Genomic DNA, 14350 nt, shown 5'->3' with positions numbered 1-14350 from the left:
GCACAAGATTTTGCAGTTTGTTGGAACTTTAGGTTGGGCAGTGGACAATTTGGGGACAACATTTTTCTAAGTAGCGAGAGAGCCCTTCATTTGTTGTTTGGTAATTATGCAAATCAGTCTCCGCAGGAGATTTCACACAAAAAAAAATCACAGGAACACACATTCGCAGAAGCATGACACCACCATTTCTTGAAGCAGCAACAATTCAGGAGCCGTGAACATTGATCATTACAGCTGGTACAGTTTGCATTTAGGCTACTCCACTTGTGGAGTGCAAAATTGCTCCATACATTGACACACTGCCAATAGCAAGAATGAAGTATTTTCTGAAAGAAAATGCACTTCAAGGTTGTGAACTCTTGTAGGATAAGGTGGTGAGGTTTTTTTTAAGATTAGATTCACTACAGTGTGGAAACAGGCCCTTCGGCCCAACAAGTCCACACCGACCCTCCAAAGGGTAACCCACCCAGACCCAATTTCCTCTGACTAATGCACCAAACACTATGGGGAATTTAGCATGGCCAATTCACCTGAGCTGCCCATCTTTGGAGTGTGGGAGGAAACCCACACAGACACGGGGAGAATGTGCAGTCACCCGAGGCTGGAATCGAACCTGGGTCCCTGGCACTGGAAGGCAGCAGTGCTAACCACTGAGCCACCATGCCACCCCCTGTGAATGGAATAGTAATCAGTGCACTAATTCAGCAAAAGGTGAATGTGAATTCAGTTTAACTTAACATCTGAAAATTCAAACGTTAAAATGGTACAGCCAGGTCTAACTGCTGTAGCATTTGCCTTTTACAGCATCCAAGGGAAGTGGTGCCTAATTCCAAGGCTGTTTTATAAAAACCAACATGCTCAGATATGGTATGACAAAATTCTGACAGGACTTGAACACAGACCTCCTAGCTCAGCAGTAGGGACATTACCACTATGCCACAACATCTCTTTTCCCAAGACTGTTTTAGCCATACAGAACAGTTTTAGTGTTCTAGCTTTGCATATGATATGGGTAACGTGTGGTCTTTAACACTGCCACTATTTAACAAGTGGAGCAGTCACATTCTCCTGACCAAACACACAGATGGGTTAAACGTTCACAAATCTGTGCTTGTGACATGGCAAAATATGGACATATGGAAATGGAGTATAATGTGGGATATGTAAAGTTGTTCATTTTGGAAAATAAAACAAACAGTTTTAAATGGAAAAGCCTGTAAAACAAAAGGGTCAGGGGAGGGGTAACTCGTGCACGAAACTCAAATTTAGCACCCAGGTACAGGAAGGCTAATGGAATGCTGGGCCTTATTTCACAGGGATTGGAGTAGAAGAGTGGGGACATCTTACTGCAACCATACAAGGTGCTGGAGAGACCACATCTGGAGTACCGTCAGCAGTTTTGGTCCCCGTATGTAAGGAAAGATATCATTTCATTGGAAGTTCATGAGGATGGTCTCTGGTGTGGAAGGATTGTCTTATAAGCAAAGGCTAAAAACGTTGGGTATCTATTCACTGGAGTTTCGAAAAATGAGAGGTGCTGTCATTGAAACATACTGGATTTTTAAGGGGCTTGATCAGGTCAATGCTGAGAGGATGTTCCCCTTCATGGGGAAAGTCTAGGACTAGCGGGCACAGGCTCACAATAAAGGGGCATCAGTTTAGGAATGAGCCAAGAAGGAATTTCTTCTGAAGGTTGAGTGTCTTTGGAACTCTGTGCCACAGAGAGCTGTGGGAGAAGAGTCCTTGTAGATATTTAAGGCTGAGAGAGATAGATTTTTGAACAGTCGGGGATCAAAGAGAGGGCGGGAAAGTGGATGTGAATCATGTCGGATCAGCCATAATCCTGCTGAATGGTGGAGCAGGCCCGAGGGGCTGAATGGTCTCCTCATGTTCCTATTTCTTATGGGCTCATTATGGCAGCAGCAATCACAAACCTGAATGCACTGTCTACCATTCAATTTTTAGTTCTGAAAAGGAAATGCAAACTGCCAGGTATGAATTCCAATCTGTTACAGGTCACTGATTTCTATTTATTGATTCATCTCTGCTCTCAGGGAGGAGTGGTGCCAACTTCATTATCTGGTTTAATCTGTTCGGGACTCTAAATTTGGAGTCACTAGGTCATTTAGGATATAGAAGGAGGTCGTTTGGCCCATTAAGCCCATTCCAGCTCTTGGCAGAGCATGGAGTCAATTCCACTCTCTCCTTTGCCATCCTACAGGTTAGTTTCCTCCATGGAATCATCCCATTTCTTCTGAAGATCACAGACTGCTTCCTTATTCACCACTCATGGGCAAGTTCCAGGTCATTACAACTAGTGGCATAAACAAACTCATCATATCCCCTGCATCTCTGAACATCAACTAATGGGAAGGCCCTTTTCCCCCTTGTCTACCTACCATCATCTGCTGCACCTCCAGCAACTTTCCCCGAACCTTCTTCACTCCAAGGAGTTTCTGACATAACTGAAGTCCCTCATCCCTAGAGCCATCCCAGTAAACCTCCTCTATACCCCCTCAGGGACCTTCACATCTTTATACAAAACAAAATATCTCCTGCCCTGACTGAACACAATGTCACAGTTGATACCATTCTAGAGTTATATAAAGGTTCAGCACTTCCTGCTTTTATACTCAATGCTTCTATTTACAAAAATCTATCTTCTGCTGACCACCCTCTCACTATGTCCCCCCCACCTTTGAAGATCTATGCACATGCATCCCCAAGATCTCTTGGTTCCTGCATATTCCTTCATTAAATCCACACTGCTCCTTGCAACCAGTTCTGTCAAAGTGCGTCACCTCACATGTCTCTGTATTAAATTTCATCTGACAATTGTCTGTCCATTTTGCTGGTCTCGTTCTCTCATTCATCAGGGCTATCACTTAAAGGAGAAAGTGAGGACTGCAGATGCTGGAGATTAGAGTCGAGAGTGTAATGCTGGGAAAGCACAGCAGGTCAGGCAGTATCCAAGGAGCAGGAAAAACGACATAAGCCCTTCATCATTTTCCCTGGTGGCATTCATCTATGTTTGATATGACTGGCAACTTTTGATATTTTAATCCATACTCCAAGATTCAAGCCATTTACGTCTTAACAAGAAAAACAAGCACTCCTGGAACTGACCCTGAGGGAAACTAGTGCTTACCACCCTCCAGTGTGAGAAACAACCATCCAATTTTGAGCCAATGTTTTAATCCAATTTCATACTGATCTTCTGATTTACCACATGGCATGGTGACTCAGTGGTTCGCACTGCAGCCTCACAGCACCAAGGTCCCAGGTTCAATCCCTGCCTTGGGCAACTATCTGTGTGGAGTTTGCTCATTCTCCCCGTGTCTGCGTGGGTTTCCTCCGGGTGCTCCGGTTTCCTCCCACAATCCAAAGATGTGCAGGTCAGGTGAATTGGCTATGCTAAATTGCCCATAGTGTTAGGCGCATTAGTCAGTGGGAAATGGGTCTGGGTGGGTTACTCTTTGGAGGGTCGGTGCGGACTTGTTGGACCAAAGGGCCTGTTTCCATACTGTATGGAATCTAATCTAATCAAACTTTCAGGTGCCACCTTATCTTAAAATCCACAATAGACAACATTCACTTCCACCTGCTCTGCTACTTCGCCTCCCTATAGTAACATGGTTGATGCTGAACTCCCCTGATGTTGCCTAACAAGCTGTTCTGCACAGGAAAGCAGGCCATTAGTGCATTTCCAAAGCAATTCTGAATGCTCGATAAATGCTGGCTTTGTCAGCAACACCCACAACTTCGGAGAGAGCTTTGAAAAGTACGAGAAGAAATACTGAGTGGGAGATTGCTGCTCCTCCTAACCACCATCAGGCTGTTGTTGCACTGATTCAATCGACTCAAGTCCTACTCCAGGACTCTGGCTCACATTTCTAGGCTGATATGACTGCACCACGCAGGAATTGAAACACTGTATTTGTCCAGAGATATGAAAGCACTGTAAAGGTGTCCTGGTCAATATTCATCCTTCAATCAACACCAGTTGATTAGACATGGAGATGTACAGCATGGAAACAGAACATTCAATTCTTTTAGTCCATCCCTACCAGATATCCCAACCTAATCTAGTCCCATTTGCCAGCACTTGGCCCATATCCCTCTAAACCTTTCCTATTCATATACTCATCCAGATGCTTTTTAAATGTTGTCATTGTACCAGCCTCCACCACTTCCTCTGGCAGCTCATTCCATACACGCACCACCCTCTGTGAAAAAATTGCCCCTTAGGTCCCTTTTATATCTTTCCCCTCTCACCCTAAACCTACACCCTCTAGTTCTGAACTCCCCTACCCCAGGGAAAAAAAACTTTGACTGTTCACCCTATCCATGGCTCTCATGATTTTATAAACCTCTATAAGGTCACCGAAACTCCAGGGAAAACAGCCCCAGCCTGTTCAGCCTCTCCCTAAACCTGGAACCTTCCAACCCTGGCAACATCCTTGTAAATCTTTTCTGAACCCTTTCAAGTCACTTACTATTACAACTCTGGTGACTTCTCTACCACTATAAATGCAAGCTGAGGAGAGAAAACAGAATGCTATGGGACTTGAAAGTAATATAAGCTTTGTGAAGATTTTTGGGATGGTGTGAAGGTAGAAAATTCAACATAAAGCCAAACTTCAAAGTTGTGGCAAATATGGGAATGTTGACAGAGGGAACCCTGTTCTTGCATTTGAAAGGATTGATAGAAGTGAGGTGACAGTACAGACTTGATGGGCTTTTCTGGACTTTTGATTCTGATCACCAGGAGATAACATGGCAGCTATCGCACAATAACAGCAGAGGGCAGATTTTCCCAGCCTTGCTAGGAGTTGGCACCATACCCAAACACTGACACACCAATTACACGGTGTAATCCATGCTGTGCACACTACCGCCCACTACCAACAAACACCAATCCTCTGGGACCCTCCAGCTACACACACACACACACACACACACACACACACACTAAAACAAACTGAAAAAGAATCAAAAATAAAGTAATTTGACACTGGACCCTGGTACTGTCATCAGTGACAATGTGCCCTATATAAACCTTCACAAAATGTGTCTTCTCTCACAACCATAGGACCACAAAATATAGGAGCCGAAGTAGGCCATTCAGCCCATTGAGTCTGCTCCACCATTCAATGAGATCATGGCTGATCTGATAATCCCCAACTCCACTTTCCTGCCTTTGCCCTATTAATCCTAGATTCCTTTCCTGATTAAAAACCCTGTGTATTTCAGCCTTAAAAGAGATTAAATAATTCAGCCTCAAAAGCCCTCTGTAGTAAAGAATTCCACAAGTTCACTCCCAATTAGTCATATTATTTCCAAACACTATGGTGACACAGTGGCACAGTGCCAGGGACCCAGGTCCAATTCCAGCCTTGGGTGACTATGTGGAGTTTGCACATTCTCTCACAGTGCTAAAATGTGCAAGTTAGATGGATTGGCCGTGCTAAATTGTCCTGTAGTGTCTAGGGATGTGCAGGCTAGGTGGGTTAGCCATAGTAAGTGTGGTTTAAGAGGATATGCTGGGGGGGGGTTTGGATCTGGGTGGGATACTCTGAGTCTGCACCGGCCCTCCTAAATGGGCCAAATGGCCTCTTTCCACTCTGCAGACATTGTGTATGTAAACTCAATCAAAATGATATCATCATGACTTCTTGAAATTCACAAATGTCTTCTCTACATTGAGAGGAGACCAGAAATCAGAATCTCTCAAACTCTTTCTTGATCTAGAACGTGCATTAACCCTTATTATGATAAGATGCAACACTGGCACTACCTGGGTTAACCGCAGGTGAGCAAGTGCAAATAATGAGCTTGCTCAAGACGGCTGGGGTCTTATTACAAATCAGCTGTGGGTATAATTGCATGGTGCAAAATTAATGCACATGAGAGGAGAGCATTAAAGCAATCAATCAAAAAAAAAGTAGTCACACTAAGTGGTATTGTCTGGATTTATTGACCAGTAGGTAGATTTCCAAAATAAGCACAGATCTAAATCACGTCCTGAATAAAGTCAAGCTATGTGGAAATTCAAGCCTTGGAAATTCTCCGAAGTCCATCTCCATCTCCAGCTTCCAAAGTAAGAACTATTCCAGTGGCTGATCTGAGTACATGAGTAATACCACTTAGCTGCACGTCGGTCATCACTTCCTGGCTGACATAAACATTTCCTGTACTGGGAACGGTCAAAACCAACCAGACAACTTATTCACCCTACACCTCAATTCATCTCACAAGAGAGATATTCACACCAACCTATACTGAGGGACCACATAGCAAAGATCGGCCATTGTTCACTATCCCAGCTCCACTATTGTCCATCATCACACAGTCCTGTTGGGGCACTGGTCTTGTGCATTTTTCATACAATCACAGAGCTCAGAACAGGTCTTTCAGCCCATCAAGTCTGTCCTGCTAAAAATACACTGAATCTACACTAGTCCCACTTGTCTCTGAACTCTTGTCCACCCACCAGTACCCAACTTGACATTAAACACTGGAATTCTCTCAACACCTCTCTCCCATCTCTCAACCAAGCTTTTAGGTATCTGTTCACCTTCTTTGACTCAATGTTGATTTCCGTCTGGTTAAAATTAAAAAACCTGCTTTCGTATAGCACCCTTAACATAGAATAACATCCCTCACAGGTGTGCTAACAAACAAAATCAGATATTGAGCCACGCATGGAAACATCCAGAACCAAAGTGCTGGTCAAAGAATTTGATTTTAAGGAGCCTGTTGATGAGGAGAGAGGGATAGAGTTTAGAGGCCAGGCTGCTAATGATATGGCCACCAATTGGTGATGCATTTTAATGCCAGATGTTCGAGAAACAAAATTGAGAGAGACAGACTCTGAGGGTTGTGGTGTGAGAGGTGGCTAAACACAGATGGGCAGAGGCAAGCTAGGCTACAGGAGTAAATGAAAAATGTGAGGATTTTAAAAGCAAGATGTGCTTCACTGAGGGCAAATGTGGGTCACTGAACATAGTGACAATGAGTCCTGGTGAAACTAAGGCCAAGAGCAGCTAGTATTTGGTACATGCCAAATTTACAGAGGGTGCAGCAAGGGATATCAACCAAGATTGCATTGGAATAGTCAAGGTTAAAGATAAGAAGGGCATGGATAGACTTTACATTTTTGGTGAACCCATCCAAGAGGCTTTATGAAGGCTTTTACTGTGCAGTAGCTCCTCAGGGCAGTGCCCTAGCTCCCAGCTGCTTCATCAGTGACCTCCCCTCCGTTATAAAGGTCAGAAGTGGGGATGTTCAACGATGATTTTATACTTTTAGTACCATTCACAACTCCTCAGGTACTGAAGAAGTCAATGTTCAAATGCAGCAAGATCTGGACAATATCCAGGCTTGAACTGACAAGTGCCAAAGTAACATTTGTGCCACACAAATGTCAGGCTATGACCATCACCAATAAGAGACAATTAACCACCGTCCCTTGATACTGAATGGTGTTACCATCACTGAATCCCCCAGTATCAACATCCTGGAGGTTATCATTGACCAGAAACTCAACTGGACTCAGCACATAAACACAGTGGCTTCAAGAGCAGATCAGAGGCAAAGAATCCTGCAGTGAGTAACTCACCCCCTGACTCCCCAAGCCTGTCCACTATCTACAAGGCACAAGTTAGGAGTGTGATGGAATACTCCCCACTTGCCTGGATGGGTGCAGCTCCAATAACACTCAAGAAGCTTGACACCATCCAGGACAAAGTGGCTCGCTTGATTGGCACCACATCCATAAACATCCACTCCCTCCTCCACTCACACTCAATAGCAGCAGTGTGTTCTATCTACAAGGTGCCGTGCAGAAATTCCCCAAAGATCCTCAGACAGCACCTTCCAAACCCACCACCACTTCCATCTAGAAGGACAAGAGCTGCAGAAAAATGGGAACACCACCACCTTCAAGTTTCCCTCCAAGCCACACACCATCCTGACTTGAAAAAATATCATCGTTCCTTCACTGTCACTGGGTCAAAATCCTGGAATTGCCTCCCGAATAACATTGTGGGTCAACCCACAGCAGGTGGACTGCAGCAGTTCAAGAAGGCAGCTCACCCCCACCTTCTCAAGGGACAACTAAGGATGAGCAATAAATGTTGGCCCAGCCAGTGATGCCCACATCTCACAAATACATTTTTTCAAGTTGCTATACAAACAAAAGTTGCTGTTTTTGCTTCACTTTGCATTTCTTTACTCCCGTGACATTGTGGGAGTAATGGTTACAAAGGAACTATTGGGCACAGATCAATAGCAAATCTCCTCTGCTCTGTGTTGTTACATTTTCAACAAAATACTCAGAAATAGCTGTTGTGCCAGGCTGAGATTGGACTTTAATAAAACAGAGCACCTGAACAAAGACGCCAGCATTAACAGTAGATAACAGGCGCAGTAGATAATGAACAACGATCCTCTGACATTAACATGCAGGTTCTGAGTGTCAATCCAGATACTGATGAATTTTAGTGTCCCATTACCTAAATTATACACATCAGTTGGTACCTAATGTTGGTGGCTGGGGTCTCTCCTGAGACCAGGAGTGCTGGCGAGAGCCTTGGATCACTCCATTTCAGGTAGTCCTACTAGTGTATAGATTGACTTTCTTTGGCAACTAGGTCTTCTGAGGGGTCAGAAATCCAGCCCCTAAAAGACACCAGCCACCCAGACACCAGCAGAGGTGCAGCACTGCCAGTGGGGGGGTGGTGGTAGCAGTTGGTACTGCATCCAGGGAGGGCCAAAGGGGAGTGTTTCCAAGCAACAGGTGAGGCCTCTCCATCAGGCAGTCACTGAACAAGGGATGGAGAGGAGCCTGAGAGAAATCACCACCCAGGGTGTGCTTTCTGGGCTTCCACGGTGGCCCCCTTACATCCTACCGGCTCTCCTCTAAGCCCAGGGACAGTGGGATCTCTTCACAGACCATTGCCAGATCACCTATGTCACTGGTTAAGGTAACAACTTTCCCAACAGACTTAACCTTAACCCCAACAAACCTAACCTTAAGCTGAACATAGCAACAACAACAACAACAACAACAGAGAAGGTAAAGAGGGAGGGATACCACAGTGTGTACACACACACACACACACACCTTGGTGTCCCATCTCTCTCAAAATGGATACAGCTCTTCACGGAGCTGTGGTCGCCCAGTTGATGGTGTCTTTGAGTTTCCTCATATATTGAATTTGAATTCAATAAATATCTGGAATGAAGGGTCTAATGATGACCGTAAATCCATTGTCAGAAGAACCCATCTGGTTCATTAATGCCCTTTTTGGGAAGGAAATCTGCCATTCTTACCTAGTCTGACCTACACGTGACTCCAGACCCACAGCAATGTGGCTGACTCTTAACTTCAGCATGGGCAATAAATGCTGGCCTAGCCAGCAACACCCTCATCCTGTGAATGAATTAAAAACAAACCAGACATTATAGGAAGGGAGCAGGGAGCAGGGTGACTGCCCACCTTCCTAATTACATGCTCTCCCTGCAGTCAATGTCATCTCTGAAAGGGAGGGGAGGGGTATTCAATCCCACCCATCGAGTTAGGATACTGTGACTGCTGGAAAATGTTCCCAATTTGAAACCTCCTTTCCGATTCCGTCACTGAAAGAGTTTCCTTAGGGGTTTACATGGGGACCAAGGATTACATTGGGACCATTGTTCCCTACTCTCATTGTAAAAGACTGAATAACTCATTTGTAGAAATCCTCAGTAAAGTTGCAGACATTATGGGATCACTGCTCATCCTAGCTCCCCATCCACATCGAGTAACTGAACTCAATGGTTTGCTTTCCAAACATGGTAAAGATCCGTGAAATACATATGATGTGAGGTGCCAGGGTTGGCCTAGGGTGGACAAAGTCATACGTTACACAATACCAGGTTACAGTCTGACAGGTTTATTTGAAATCACAAGCTTTCAGAGTACTACCCCTTCATCAAGTGAAGTCACTGCTGGACTGTGACCTGATGTCTTTAGACTTTAAGCAGCAATATTAGCACAGAGATACAAAAGCCAGACACAAAAGCATCACGAAACAGCAAGGAAGATTCGAGTGCCCGAACATGGGATATTGTTGGATCCTTGCTGAGTGAGTGGGTCAGGTATCTGAACTGAATCATGACTGTGCAGAAGAAAAATCTTATTGATGGAAATCAATTGACAATAAAGATCAAAGTAAGACACACAACAGAGCTACTGTTGTAGACGGAGTGGATAAAAGGAAACGTGTTGCATTATGTAGTGCTGGGGCGTGTGGTGCTCCCTCAGCGCTGACACTCTGACAGTGCGGCACTCTCTCAGCACTGACCCTCCGACAGCGCAGCACTCCCTCAGCACAGATCCTCCAACACTGTGGTGCTCCCTCAGCGCTGACCCCCCAACACTGCGGCGCTGCCTCAGTGCTGACCCTCCAACAGCGCGGCACTCCCTCAGCGCTGACCCTCCAACAGTGCGGCACTCCCTCAGCGCTGACCCTCCAACAGTGCGGCACTCCCTCAGCGCTGACCCTGTGACAGCGCGGCGTCCCCTCAGCGCTGACCGGGCATGGATAGGATAAGTAGACAAAGTCTTTTCCCTGGGGTGGGGGAGTGCAGAACTAGAGGACATGGGTCTGTTTTATGTCTTTCACCACTCACCCTAAACCTAAGGGGAAACTTTTTCAACAGAGGGTGATATGTGTATGGAATGAGCTGCCAGAGGAAGTGGTGGAGGCTGGTACAATTGCAACATTTCAAAGGCATTTGGATGGGTATATGAATAGGAAGGGTTTGGAGGGATATGGGCCGGGTGCTGGCAGGTGGGACTAGATTGGGTTGGGATATCTGGTCGGCATGGACGGGTTGGACTGAAGGGTCTGTTTCCATGCTGTACATCTCTATGATTCTATGACCCTGTGACAGTACCGCGCTCCCTCAGAACTGACCCTGCGACAGTGCAGCCCTCCCTCGGCACCGACCCTGCGACAGTGCGGCCCTCCCTCAGCACCGACCCTGCGACAGTGCGGCGCTCCCTCAGAACTGACCCTGCGACAGTGCGGCCCTCCCTTGGCACCGACCCTGCGACACTCCCTCAGCACCGACCCTGCGACAGTGCGGCCCTCCCTCAGCACCGACCCTGCGACAGTGCGGCCCTCCCTCAGCACTGCAGTGACAAGGACAGCCTGAGTTTTGCTCTGAAGACCCGGGGGAGTGGAGTCTCCCTGAGATTTGGGATTAATTCTGGTCTTTTTTGGTCACATTGAGGGGGTGACAGTGAGTAGTGGGCGGGAGACTGAGGGTTAATAATTAGCCCCAAGTTGAACACAGTGGCAGGAAGAGCCTGAATGGTAATGAAGGGGGTGAGTGGGGAGTGAAGGACTCTGTGTGCAACCTGAGCTCACTCCCTATATCCCCTTCCCCAAAACCAAAGGGCAATGTCAGAACATCCACGCAGTGTATGTAATCCCTGCATTACACTCCAGTATACCTCAGTCTCGATGTCCAATTGTAGATTTTATCTTTTTCACAAAAATGTAAATATTTATTATTCCAGAGTCCCCCAGTACAATTGCTTGTGGACAATAATCGATCCATTGACGCCTGCAGCTGTTTAAAAATCCACCCCACCCCCACCAACAAAATGTTTTAACGTCCGCTTAATCTGCGGGGAAAATCTTTCAATATCGCAACCCGCGCTGAACTCTCCAATGGTCCGAGTCCCACACTGCCCGCGGCTCCGGGCTGAAGCCGCAGTGGAAATCCTTTCTCTGGACCTATCGCCCCCTCCTCCGCCCCCGAACACACAGTAACACACACACACACACAAAGTAACACTCACAGAGACTGTAACACCCACAGTCAGCCACACAGAGTCTAACATACAAACAGATTGTCTGACTGGATGTTACAGTTTCAGTGTAATACACATATATGGACTACAAGTCCCAGAGACTGTAACACGCACAGTCAGAACACACACAGTCTAACAAACAGATTGTAACACGCACAGTCTCACACACAGCCTAATACACATATAGACTATAACACCCAGAGACTGTAACACAGGGTAACACACATGACACTCAGTCACACACACACACACAGAGTGTAACATTCATCTTCACACAGACACACATAATGTGGCACTCAGTCACACACAATGCGTAACACAGTCACACAGACACATAGTGTAACACCCAGAGTCGAACACCTACAATTATCACAGTATAACACCCAATCAATCACACACCACAATGTAATACCCAGTCTCACACCCACAGTCACACAGTCTTACACCTAGTCTTATACCAACGCAGTCCAACATTCAGTCAGACACCCACACAGTCTAAAACCCAGATGCGCACACACTGTAACACCTAGTCACTCTGACATACAGAGACACACAAATTGAAACAGACTAACAGCAATAGACACACATGCATATAGTGACAAATAACAGTCACACAGTAACACAGACAGTGACATCGTAGCATTCAGTGACAGGCACAATGACTGTGACATACAGTCACACACAATAACACAGAGTGACAGGTGCACACTGACAAATAACTCAGTGACAGGCACGGTCGGTCTCACACACGCACAGTGATCTCGCCTCGCGTACAGTAACACGGTGTCCCCATGCAATACACACTGTAACACGGAGCTATGGCGGATGCACCGCCGAATGCGGTGAAATTGTTATTTATGGGAACGCTGCTGCTGGAGCCCGATCCGGAATTTGCCGAAATGCTGCGAACCAATGCCGCTGCAGCCGAGGTCAATGAATGAACTGGACTCAGCGAAATCTGGTTGGCAAAAAAAACACAGCCGATTGTACCCTAGCGATTTCATACACCGGTCTCCTGGAAATACTATTAACCTGCACGGGTTGGGCTATACGCGTGTGTGTAGTGGGGGGGGGGGGGGGGAAGAAATGGCACGAAAACCAGATTTGAACCTTGCAATATTTTAAACCAAATACATTGCAGCGGGGCAGTGACAGGCGTAAGGTTAAATCAGCTGAATTAATGTCAGTGAACTGGTCCTGCCTCTCGACAATAATGCTCAGCCGATTTAGACCCGCCGTTTATCTGGTGACATGCACCAAAGATTAGGGCAGGAATCCGCCTCTGAATGCCGGGGATCTGGTGTTTTGTTTAATAAATAACAAATGATAAGAAAAACCTCCCCTGGATTTGCTGTCTTGGCGTTTTTTTGGGGGGAGGGAGAAACAAATCCAACAGCACCAGCACAGCCATACATTATGGTCATTATTTATGCAACGGGAGAGAAGAGAGAGACCAAATAAATGCAACGCAGCGACTCACTTTCCGACGAAATTTTCCAGCACCGAGCTCTTGCCGGCGCTCTGGCCCCCTACTACCCCGATCTGGGGCAGGTCCAGGTTGGCATTCTGTCCGATCTGAGTGAAAGCATCCTGCATCCGATTGACCAGGGGGATGAGTTCTTCCATTCCACGGTTGCCCATCTTGACTGGACGGTGAGGAGCTGGGAGCAGCCGCTGCTGCTGCTGCTGCTGGGGGTCTGGACCCGGGATAAAGAGTCTGGTCTAGAGTGTGCAAAATAAGCTGCACATGGAGCAGAAAAATCTCAGGCTGGAGGGGAAGGGGGAATTGCATTCGCAGGTTAAATGCTATTTTTTTTCTCTCTCTCTCTCTCTCTCTCTCTCTCTCCCCTTTGCAGCCACAGCCACAGCCACAGCCACAGCCACAGCCACAGCCACAGCCACAGCCGCACACACTCTCTCCGTTCCTAACGACCCCCCTCTCTCCCGTTCCGCCCGCTCCGCCTGCGCTCTCACAGCCAGCGATTTAAAGGGAACCAAGAGGCGCTCCCACTGCGCAGGCGCCCCCCGCTGCCGGTCCGCGCGGCGCCTACCGGGATCTGTAGTCCACGGCCCCGCGGTGCCTCCTTGTGGGCGGCCCGCCCCGGACTCCAACTCCCAGGATGCCCCGCGCGGCCACCGCTACGGTCTCGCACCAGCGCAAGGGCTGCGCTCCGATTTATTCCAAATGCAACGGGTTGCAGCGCAACTCCTGCCCGGGGTTTCTTTTTTTTTGCAATCCTCGCCTGGTGTCCTCCCCGAATCATTCAGATAAAAAGAGATAGTTGCACAAGAAGAGTGCGGGGGAAAGTTCTCCCCTTGGCTAGTACTGCAGAGGCGCAAGGGTTACAATGCAGACTGGTACTTGTAGTTGTACCTTGTAGAATTCATTCTGCGTTTCACCAGAGCGTAGCGTGCACCAATTTTTGGAAAATAGTTATACGTGGAATAATGGGGCTCTTGTGTCTTGCATTGACACTATCC

At 46.8% G+C, this 14350-nt stretch overlaps 1 protein-coding gene across 9 annotated transcripts in view; it reads right to left on the bottom strand.

Moving 5' to 3' along the window:
* The window catches only part of LOC140469360 (dynamin-1), a 246391-nt gene extending 232577 nt beyond the window's left edge, over positions 1–13814 (bottom strand). For 8 of the 9 annotated variants that reach the window (XM_072565798.1, XM_072565803.1, XM_072565799.1 and 5 more), the window contains exon 1: positions 13350–13814. In XM_072565798.1, the coding sequence (XP_072421899.1) occupies positions 13350–13510 (161 nt within the window). In that variant the 5' untranslated portion in view covers positions 13511–13814. The remainder of the gene's footprint in view (positions 1–13349) is intronic. The other variant, XM_072565802.1, reaches the window with a different exon arrangement.
* Positions 13815–14350: the final 536 nt, after the last annotated feature.

Source organism: Chiloscyllium punctatum, chromosome 49 (genome assembly GCF_047496795.1).
Source record: "Chiloscyllium punctatum isolate Juve2018m chromosome 49, sChiPun1.3, whole genome shotgun sequence".
Classification (NCBI taxonomy): Eukaryota; Metazoa; Chordata; class Chondrichthyes; order Orectolobiformes; family Hemiscylliidae; genus Chiloscyllium; species Chiloscyllium punctatum.
Note: the sequence above shows the minus strand (reverse complement) of the source record. Positions and strands in the feature narration are given on the sequence as shown.